Consider the following 10620-nt stretch of genomic DNA (forward strand, 5'->3'; position numbering starts at 1 on the left):
GTTTACTCACTAGCTATCCTGATAGCAGTTAATGCTGCTTAGTTGCATGTATAGGTAGCACACCTATCAGCTTTTCAATTCAATAAGGGAAGATCCCGGTACCAATAATTTGACACATATTCAAAGAGAAGAATCAAGCTACTGGTGCCATACCTTTGATGATCGGAGTCAATTACGTAGCTCTCCTGACTTATAGTTCATGATGTATGAATGGTATCCATTAAGCTGACACAGACTGACGATATGATTATACAGCAACCATCTACTATAGTCTCGTCTACACATACCGTCTCTTGAGAATGAAAGCGATCGGTATCACTGTGTGGAGAGTATTTGATCTGGAGTCTTTTGGGCCATCACTGATAAGACCTGTTAATTAGAGTCGAGTTAGATGTCGTTTATTCATTCAGTCAACTAGAGACCGACGGGATGGCCAGTGTAGGGATTTTAATGCCGATCGATCCTTAGCAACAATGATATATGAGGTCCTACTGTAACTGGAAACAGATACAATGCCAGCACAGTCACAGCATTTATCCAAATAAGAATCCTGCCAAATGTACCTAACTATTCGGGTGACACCATGGCTTAGCGACGTATTAGTGTTAAAAAGATCGTCAGACCTGCCCGGTCTGATACGTGTAAATTCCTGAGATCGGGAGGCTTTTCTACACGGTAATCAACTGCTACTATAGCCAATCACCTATTCTTATATTGACCTCCGGAATGGTCTGCACCAAATTTCAACAGTTATTCAGAAGCCTAGAGTCAGGGACTCAGAGAGTCGACAACACGCAGACATCAAATCACTCAACAGTGTGAAAGGGTTTCCAACCTCTCATCCTTTGCAGTACATTAGAGAATAATGTGGGAAGACGACAGATTTATTTAAGTAATTTTGAGGTTATCATATTACCGAGACGATAAACAAGCACAGATATGCCTTGACATCGATTGGCCGCTTGGAGATATTGTGGAAGTTGAAGAAAATAATCAGAGGCTTGTCTGCTACCCTATGCTAACCATACCAAGCTCAAATATTACGTTGAACTCAACAATCTGCAACAGGAGTTCGTCCCCTCAATTCAAAGGAGCGATCGCATCCGGTAGACGCTGGTTGGATGAGTGCTTAGACTGTCATGACATATGCCCGAAAAATACCCTGCCAAGTTCCTACCTCGAACTCCGGCTTGAGCTAGATGAATCGATAGTCCTGTTTATCTCGCCAGTGGAGAGCAAGATTTCGGCTCCTTTCCGGATTAACCTTAGGCAAACGGTTATACCGCGAACTACTGATCTAAAGGAGCTCAAAAAACTTTGGTGGTATATCGTGAAGAGTACAGTGATTACCAACTGTCTCATTCAGAGATCAAAAGATCCGCTAGGCTATCACAAATTCCCAACTAGCTAGGAAATGCAGTGAATGATGTTTATATTGTAGGTTACTACTAGAAGATGTTTCCGTATTAAGTCTGATGTGGCGGGCGGATCCCCAACTCGTTGCTGACAGAGAACGCACCAGTCCAGCACGGAGAATTAAAAACGTGATGGACGAGGTTTACCAAAGGAAACTGGAAAAACCCTCTTGGAATTGGGCATCAATTGGACAACACGGTTTACATCTCTCACCTATGAAGGTGTATCTCCTTGGTAGAAGCTAGAACATACACACTGACACCGGCTATGTTGGACAATAATGCCAAGGGAATCCGATCTGCAAGTGTTACAATCGGGACCTAGTGTCTTGAAGTGATTTACAGTGAGATTCTTCGCGTCAGACAAGCCTTTGCCAGGCGGTCAATTTATTCCCATGATAGAGAAGCAAGGGGCTAATGAAGGGCTCCCTTGATGCGCCCGCATGTCATGTTAACCAGAGGACATGAGATACAAACGGCCTCTAGTATGGATCTGCAACCAAGCACGCCTTGTTTCAGAGATTCTCTGCAAGTGGGTCATTGCGCAGATTGGTCGATATGCGTCAAGGGCTGTTTATATTCACAGTGTTTATTCATCCCTGTGTTGATGCCTTGTTGGTGGGGCGTCGCGTGGCGCCTGTTATCCCTTTCTTCATTTAGGTCTCTACCCATCCGCCCCCTTGGTATTCTTTCTGACTGTATTGGTTCATGACACCTCCTTAACGGCATCATGGTCAGTCTACAACGAGCGCGTCAAGTGAATAAGTCCGTGAGCGGGCGACGCTCGAAGCTTGTGGCAGTATTCGTAGGTGGCACCAGTGGTATTGGCGAAGCAACAGCGAAACAGTTAGCGAAGACAATTGAGTCTCCCACGATCTACCTCGTCGGTCGCAACGGATCAGCCGGTTCGCGGATAATAAAAGAGCTTAATACGTTGAACCCCTATGGAACATTCGAATTCATTAAGTCAGATGTATCACTCCTCCGGGAAGTTGATGCCACCTGCCACGAGATCAAAAGCAAAGAGCGCAGAGTGGACTTGTTATTCATGACACCGGGCCACTTAGCGGCGCGAAAAAATGGTAAGAAGACAATAGTCCATCGTCCTACACACTTCCATAATAAACCACGGCTGATGTGTTACAGATACAGTGGAAGGGCTCGACAACAACCACGTGCTCCGCTACTATGCCCGAATGCGATTCATCTACAACCTCCTCCCTCAACTAGAAGCTGCTGAGTTTCCTGCCAGAGTAGTCAGTGTGCTAGCAGCAGGGAGAGAGGGCGAAATCGACGAAAGCAACTTTGATCTTCAGGTATCCTTTTCCTTTGGCACTGCGGCGACGTACGGGGCGACCATGAACTCATTGGCGATGGAATATCTGGCAGCCAAACACCCTTCTGTCACTTTCATTCACATATTTCCCGGAGTTGTACAAACGCCTTTGATGAAGTCTAGCTTTGGATACATACTAGGGTCGATGCTTGGCCTTGTGACCAAGCTGATGTCGATATCGGAGAAGGAGAGCGGGGAGCGCAATGTCTTCATTGCCACGTCCACTGCTTATCCACCGGCAACTCGCGCTAGAGAAATGTCAGCTGATGGTGTAGGGGTCGCAGTAGCATCGACAGGTAAAACTGGTGGTGGCTCGTATCTGCTTAATTATGACGGAAAGGATGTGACGAACCAGACGTTGATGAGGAACTATCGCGACAGGGAGTACCTGGCAAAGCTATGGGATCACACATTAGACATATTCCAGAGGGTCCGTGGATCCACTACTTGAGCAGTCCGACTGACCTTGCGACTGCAACTGGAGAAAATGTTATCAACCATTCATAGGTGCTTACAGGAAGCCTGGAGAAACAGTCTATGCGCCTAGCGTACACAGAAACCTCGTCTTTGTGGACATTCTCATCCCATTACGAGAAATCTCTGTACAGAGCCTTTGGCCCAGTCATCACTATCTTCTTCGAATGTGATAGCACACCAGGCATCATGTTGCCTTCTTTTAGTAGTTTCAAGATTTGTATTATAAACCTCCTTTAGGACGGCATGTTGGATCTATCACAGTTGTGGTGATGTCCGGCGGAGCCACAGTTAAATACCGCTCACGAAACACCACATATGCCGATGTGTACCATCCCACGAGAGAGATTTGACTACAAACAACAAGTCACATAATCCTTCTAATAGCTTTCATCACTGAGATGGCCCCCTCTTCTTCGTGCCGTTTTCCAAGCGCGCTATTTCCGGCTGAGCAACGGTTGAAGAACTCGAGCAGTGGCAAATTCCATGAATGCTATCATGCAGGATGTTGCGAGGGCTCGAGGGAATTTTTAAATTTCTGCGTTGGAGGATATACCACTTGTAAGGTCGGAGGGCTGACAACCAACTCATGTGTGCGAGTAGTGTTGAGTTGAAGTGAGTTGTTGGCGCTTGTCGACATCTTTGTATAGACATATACTGTTGTAGTTGTACGGGAACTGAAGAGGATAGATGCTCTAATCGCCGAGAGCATTGTTTTACATTGAAACTGCAATGTCTATTCTTAAGTCGTTCACCAAAACTAGGGCTTTGGTTCAATATACTTCGGCATACTAAATGTTTACTGATATCGTATAGTGGACTATATTCTCTTCATTCAAGCAGATGCAGACCTTGCAGTCATCGAAACGGGGTGCAAGATTTTCGCTGGGTGTCACCTGAGGACCTCAGAAATATGTCCGCCATGCCAGGTCTGCAATACACTCCATAGTTCAAATTAATATGCGAGTCATTGCTATTCAAGTGGTGGGCGGACTTGGGCACCCCGAATTTCGAGCGAAATACCGATGAGAAGATTAATTCGGCGAATCAGTTATTTGATTGACTTTCCTCCGATTGTCGGCCTTTAACCCTTCTCGTCAACGGATCAGAACAGGTCTACCATCCAGAAATCTTCTAGAGGAAAGACAAATACCGACAATAATGTACACGTCATACTTGGGAAATGAATAGCAGAACACCGGCAGTTTCATAGAGATTTGTATAGGGCTACTGATAGCATAACGAGATGTTAATCACGCCACTACGGTTGAGTGCAGTTCCAAAACCCTATAGCATACACACAGATAGACAGGAGCATGCACGCTTTTGTCTTCTGGCCCCAGGGATGAACCAGATGCGCTCTGGCAGCCAAATAGCGTAGATTGATCTTCACACGCACTCTCCTCCTACGGATATCAAACGTGTAGCGGAGGCTAGTCCTGTTTCGTTAATCTCGCCCGTACGGTGGACCCTAAACGCCGAGGCCTGTAGCAGATCACGAAGATCAGCAAGCACGTTAAATACTTATCATGGACCATATGCCCGAGAATAACCTTGGCATTGGACGTATTGCGTAATAGACAATGGGTTCCTGCCTTAGCTTGCGGCATCAATACTTTAATAACTGTTTAGATGAGGCAAATGTGGAGAACCCGAGAATCCTTCGTACGCAAAGCTTATCGTGGATCTCTATACCCGGGAGTCAAGAAAGATGAGCCATCGTCGTCAGATCTCCGTCAGAAACAAGCCGCGTCTTGCGACAATTACTTGTTACGGATGTCGGTGACCAGGAATCAGGAACGGAGGATATTTGTATAAATACCAATACCCTGTTCCGGTCTTCCAAGCCATATCTGGGACACGGAAACACATTAGCATTTGTCATTCCTGCCATGTCTGGTCTTTTTTTTACCTCCCTTCTGAGCATCACAGCTCCGCTAGTAGCTGCATACGCACCTGGTCTTGAGCTGGTCTACTCACTTGAACGGGCGACCCAGGGCATCAGCATCTCAGCCAACGGGCGCAAATTTCTGTCGCAGCGATACTCTACAACGGAGCCACCCCAGGCAGTGGAGCTTCTAAGCGACAATACAACAGTTCTCTACCCGAATGCTGCATGGAATTCGTACAACGCAAGCGATTCGAGTTCAAACCCACGGGAGACCTTCGTTAGTATTGACGGCGCGCGAATTGGACCCGACGGGCGGTACTGGTTGGTCGATGGCGGTTCGCAAGGCATCAATGGCTCAACCAAACTAGTGGGTGTTAATCTCACCACTGATGCTGTCGACAAGATCTACTACCTGGACGATATCAAGGCAGACGACAGCGGTATTGATGATGTCCGTTTTAATGCAGCTGGAGACGTTGCCTACTTGAGTGATACAGCCGGCGCCCTATTGGTTTTGAACATGACAACTGGAAACGGTGTGCGAGTCCTTTCAGATGACGACTCAGCCTCCGCCTGGTATCCGATGATGTACAACGGGACACTGGTGCCCGGATACGGTGGCGATGGCAGTACTCTTGCTGTTGGTCTGGACCAAATTGAAGTATCGCCGGATGGAGTTTACATGTATTATCAGCCTTGTAATGGTGGTCTGTACCGAGTCAAGACCACATATGTTGATGCCACACTGACTAACACAACAATGGCTGCCTCACTTGGGGACTACGCTGAGCCATTTGCTCTGACGCCGAGCACTGGAGGAACCACCATCGATGGCCATGGCAACATCTACGTCAGCGACACCAGCCTCCTCGCCATCTGGAAGGTCACCCCTGAGGGCCGTGCCAGCATTCTCGTTCAAGATGACGCTCTCCTCTGGACGGACTTGATGTGGGTGACAGCGGACAAGAAGCTCTGGCTGCCTGCCTCTCAGATGCGTCCCGGCGGTGATGGCTTAATGGCCGATGGGCCCAACTACATCTTCACCTATCCCATTGGTGCTGGCCCATCTCCTATCGATCATGCATAGCGCTTTTTGTCGTCGTGAACCCTATTGTATGAACCTCACCTCCGTGTTGTTTCTTTTATCAGCTTTTCCCATGGAATCAGACAACGTAGGCCAATGACTAGTATTTTCTATAGTGAATGATAGAGAAGAATTCATTCGTCCCCGGGGGCTCTCTATTGCCGATGAAAGAGGCCAAAAATTCCATGTATTTCGTCAAATCGCGTAAGAATTTTACCAGTAATTCAACAAGCCACCTCCCCGTTGGCTATCTACCTGAATTAACTTTTGTGGTATAATATCGACATTGCATATGACCTGATAAGGGATGAGTCCAAAAGCGGATCGCTCTAAAAGCGCACAACCAGTTTAATGTTCACAAAAGCTGAAAGTTGACTAAAGCCAGTTAGCTTCCAAGTAGACTTGAAAAAGGTCAATTTCTATAGTGGCATACCTCTTCGATCTCATCATTGGTGTGGTCAATTAGTGCTCCTCGCTCATCCATGAGGGCCTGTCTCACTTCTACCGCCTCCTCCCAGCCAAGCGGAAAGTCACTGACTTCGTCGGTAATCATATTAAACAGTTCCAAAGGCAAGCTTCGAAAACGGGGAACCTTTCGAACTTCTTCTGTCCACCAATCCTTTCTCTGGGGAGGCACATTTGCCGTGGAGAGTATTCGTATATACGGATCCACCAAGAACATAGCGAGAATCTTCCGATGACCGGGCTTTGTGGCATCGGCCAGTTTGAATGACTGAACCCGATGCTGTAGGACATTTGGAAAAGCGAGTAGTCGACCGGGTTTGGTCAGAACACTACCCAGCATTTGTACTGCAGCCTCCTCGTTTTCAATTCCGTAGAAGATTTCTGTAGATGCGTACTCATTCTGTACGAGATTCTATCAATTTTATAGTTCAATATGTGTCATAGAGATTAGTCACGTACCTGAGGAAGGCGATACGTGAAATCCTCCGCGTCCATAGCCTGCCGAAACTCGAGATGACTAGGTGTAATATTTTCCTCGTCATAATAATATAGAGCCGTGGCGACAATATGTTCGTTCATCGCCCCTTCAATGTGCCACGTCCCGCCGTCGTACTCTGGCTCTTCCGGGGTGAGATGAATATTCGCGAGCTTGAAGATAACCTGCATCCCACACGTAGCAAACTGCGCTTGCAGATCGACGGCGCGGTGTCCGACATTCTCTTCCCATTGCCGGCGAGACTGGAATGGCTCAGGCTCTCTCTCAGCGAAAACTCGGGTTTTCCGGACCCATTTCTCATATGCATAAGTCGCACTGATATCTTCATCTTCATAGGCTTCTTGGAACGTGTAGGGTCGGACCTTCTCGGGTGAATCTACATCATCCTCATCTGGAGTGAAAGTAACTCCATCAGGAATATAAAAGTCCCGGTCTGATCCTCCCCGGAATTCGATCCTCAGCCGAGTGTGATCCCAGGAAAGACACTCATTCCACAGGGGGATTGCAGCTGCTACAAAATGCTCTAGGGTTCCATAGAGCTCCTTGTGCTGCCTATGGTGCAGGTTGTTGATATAACTGACAATCTTTGGGGTACCATCTTTGTCAAATTCAACATTGGATGGGAGCCATTGGAAGTGTCCCCACTCCGGCAGTGAGATGTCCTCGCGCTGGACTATATGGTACCCATCAAATTCGGGGACAACCACCTCGCCCTCTCCAGTTAAGCGGGCACAGTCATCGAGCGGCACAGTTCCATAAGGTAACGCGCGTGACCGTCCGTGAATCAAAGGAAACAGCGACGGGTGAAGCAGATCCAACACCTTTTGATCTGACCCGGGATGCCAATCTTTCAAATGATCCGGGACGTCCTCCAAGACACGCACATTGCTGCGTAGCGACTCAGCCAATATTGATGAAACTGCCGTATCGGACTTCACGATTGCAGTCTCACTGTCATACACAGACACCATCTGAGAGTCCTTGAAGTGAGCGGCTTTGTCGCGAAGTTCTTCCAGACACTATATATATTATTAGAGAGGCATTCTAGCCCAGGGACAGCGACTAAGCAGAACCCACATAGTCAAACATGGCAGCAGATAGATAGTAATCATCGAGCTCTTCGCTGTGTTCACACGCTTCACTCCTCCATTTGCTCACAATGTCTTCATCGAAGACCTTCCTCTCCCACTCTGGCTTATCAGTGATCTTATTGATAAAATCCAACATTCGACGCTCCCTCACAGAGACGCCCACACTATAGCAGCTGTCGCGCAATGCATGAGGGAATCGTCGACGTTGACCTTTGTACGGGCCCTCCTCCTTTTCGATTGTCGGTAAATTATCATTCAGGGGCTGGCCGAAGCCGGGAAGTATGACCCGGTCCTGTCCCATGGCGTTGGCTGGCTGGCAAAATAATTATTCTGGGGGGACTATGGAGAGTTTAGATTCTATCTTTGATTGAGATCGCTCAAGTTGGGTGTGGTGATTTTTGCTCTCAAATTGGGAGATCCTCGTAGGCAACAGGGGTTGGTGCCTGAGGTTAGTCATCATGCCTGCGAAACCTTGGGAGCTCGTATTCTCTAATTAATTGATGCCGATCATTCTGAGCTCTACCAGTAAGTTTTACAAAAGAGAGATTGTAGGGAACGAGGGAATCAGTACATAAACAGCATCAATCGTAATAGTTAGGGTTACAAACATGATTAGGAGCCCTCAAGATGCGAATGGCAGTAACTGGTAATGAAGCGATCCCGACAACGCTTCAGTAACCCACTCTCATCCGAAGGGGGACGTTATTCCTTTTCAGCCCTGTTAGTGATAAAGTTTGAAGATACGCTTCTACAGTCGTGCTTCTGTTCCAGTAACAGAACAGAGGGATCTACGGCGAAGGGTATAGGGAGGATCATGATCTTTCATTATGAGACATCTACCAAATCCTCGACACACTATGTAACTCAAAGTCAGGAATACCCAAGTATAATAGCCAATCCCGCCTGCATTTCTGCCTCGCAGTGTCACCTTTCTTATCTCTGTTCCTCAACCAAACTCCAACCAATTCAATGTGAAAGTCACGCTATGACTCCACAACAACAGCTCACAAGCTCTCAGAGGCAACTTTATCTGACTAGCTTAGACGTAGCGAATAGTAACCTCGGAGTCGCTGTCAATGGTCACATCGGTCACAACCTTACTGCCCTGGACGATGTCAATGACAGTGGCACCGGTCAGGCCAACAGTCTGGCCACCGGCAGCCTTTGCTTCGGCACCAGTGAAGGTAACGGTGCCAAAGTCAACCAGGTCAACCAGGGAGCCACCTTGCTCGAAGTCTAAAATTGTTCGTTAGCTGGTCATGCAGAGTCCCTGAAAAAAAATTGTATCCAGAGCATGAAAGGCTCACCTTCGACGATCCACTCAGCATTGATCCCGCCGAGGGGTGAAGAGGAACTAAGTTCTTTAGAGACCTTCTGGCCAGTGCTTTGATTCTCGATAATGGCAACTCCACTGGTAGAGGAGTGCGACTCGACGATAGCAACAATCACATCGCCTGCTGAGATGTCGATGCCGGTGAAGTCATGAGCATAGTCGGGCAGCCATTCGTACCAAGCATCGAAGGAGGCCTGGCCATCCGTCACAGTAAAGTCGACCCCAGTCTGGAGGATAGCCTCGCTGTAGGTGTCACCATCGATACCAACCCACGCCGAGGCGGAAGAACTACCGGATCCACCAGTGGGCTCAGGGACCGTGAAGGTACCAGTAACTGCGGTGTAGGTGGCTGCGGCGGAGGGAGGGTTCTCCTGAACAGCGCCAGACCAGTTGGAACTGTACTGAACATTTGTCTTGTTGGTCACGCCTGCTGGCTCCTGAACAGTCTGGAGAGGGCGAGAACCCCGAGCGGCAGCTGCACGAGCTTTGACACGAGCTGCGAGGCCGCGTTCAGGGGCAGCGAGTGCGGTGCCAGCAAGGATTGCAGTAGCAATAGCAGTAGTGAACTTCATCTTGAATGATGACGGGTTGTTGTTTGAATGTGGAAGTCTGAAGGAACTGTAGAGACCAGAGAGCTGTTGTGATTGGGATGATGGAGAATATTCAAGGCGCCGATGGGGTATTTATCATTTTCTGCTCCATGTTCTATTCCCATATAGTTGACTCTGTCTAGATCACACCATGCAGGATCATTCCCCCAATAGATTGCAACATGCTAGCAATATCGATGTGCGAGTTGTCGTAGTAGGGGAAATTAGAACAGACCAAGGAAAGATGACAAGTTGCATCGGATTCCGACGGCTAAATTTGAGACTTTAGCGGACGTGCTCAGGAGAGGAATTTAGTATGAAGCTATGTTTATTAGTTGGCCTTAGCGATCTCGGGACATTCGGCATGTCTTAGGCGAACACTGTCCCCGGTGGTATAACTCACTACCGTCTTTTTGTATTTTTTTTTTTTTTTTGTTTTTTTATT

General features: G+C 47.7%; 4 protein-coding genes across 4 annotated transcripts; 2 read left to right on the plus strand and 2 right to left on the minus strand.

Moving 5' to 3' along the window:
- Nucleotides 1-2145: 2145 nt before the first annotated feature.
- Nucleotides 2146-3303, plus strand: BDV27DRAFT_166337 (uncharacterized protein; the record flags this gene model as incomplete). Its single annotated transcript, XM_032074166.1, has 2 exons — nucleotides 2146-2497; nucleotides 2562-3303. The coding sequence occupies 2 exons, from the start codon at nucleotides 2146-2148 to the stop codon at nucleotides 3200-3202; spliced, it is 993 nt and encodes a 330-aa protein (XP_031925354.1). The 3' UTR covers nucleotides 3203-3303.
- Nucleotides 3304-5117: 1814 nt separating this feature from the next.
- BDV27DRAFT_147145 (uncharacterized protein) lies at nucleotides 5118-6203 on the plus strand (the record flags this gene model as incomplete). The annotated part of the gene is made up of 1 exon (XM_032070694.1): nucleotides 5118-6203. The coding sequence occupies one exon, from the start codon at nucleotides 5118-5120 to the stop codon at nucleotides 6201-6203; it is 1086 nt and encodes a 361-aa protein (XP_031925355.1).
- A 130-nt stretch (nucleotides 6204-6333) lies between these two features.
- BDV27DRAFT_166341 (DUF4246 domain-containing protein) lies at nucleotides 6334-8604 on the minus strand. The gene is made up of 4 exons (XM_032074167.1): nucleotides 8239-8604; nucleotides 7125-8180; nucleotides 6634-7065; nucleotides 6334-6575 (listed from the first exon to the last, which is right to left on the minus strand). The coding sequence occupies exons 1-4, from the start codon at nucleotides 8551-8553 to the stop codon at nucleotides 6549-6551; spliced, it is 1830 nt and encodes a 609-aa protein (XP_031925356.1). The 5' UTR covers nucleotides 8554-8604; the 3' UTR covers nucleotides 6334-6548.
- A 687-nt stretch (nucleotides 8605-9291) lies between these two features.
- BDV27DRAFT_166343 (A4/G1 family peptidase) lies at nucleotides 9292-10527 on the minus strand (the record flags this gene model as incomplete). Its single annotated transcript, XM_032074168.1, has 2 exons — nucleotides 9560-10527; nucleotides 9292-9488 (listed from the first exon to the last, which is right to left on the minus strand). The coding sequence occupies exons 1-2, from the start codon at nucleotides 10155-10157 to the stop codon at nucleotides 9292-9294; spliced, it is 795 nt and encodes a 264-aa protein (XP_031925357.1). The 5' UTR covers nucleotides 10158-10527.
- Nucleotides 10528-10620: the final 93 nt, after the last annotated feature.

The sequence above is a fragment of the Aspergillus caelatus genome, assembly GCF_009193585.1.
Source record: "Aspergillus caelatus strain CBS 763.97 unplaced genomic scaffold BDV27scaffold_147, whole genome shotgun sequence".
Lineage (NCBI taxonomy): Eukaryota > Fungi > Ascomycota > Eurotiomycetes > Eurotiales > Aspergillaceae > Aspergillus > Aspergillus caelatus.

Excerpts from the sequence above, each read along its gene's own strand:
- BDV27DRAFT_166341 (XM_032074167.1), bottom strand. The coding sequence starts at position 8,553 with ATGGGACAGGACCGGGTCATACTTCCCGGCTTCGGCCAGCCCCTGAAT. Across the intron at positions 8,181-8,238 it reads CTGCTGCCATGTTTGACTAT|TGTCTGGAAGAACTTCGCGA; the intron begins GTGGGTTCTGCT and ends TAATATATATAG. Across the intron at positions 7,066-7,124 it reads TCACGTATCGCCTTCCTCAG|AATGAGTACGCATCTACAGA; the intron begins GTACGTGACTAA and ends AATCTCGTACAG.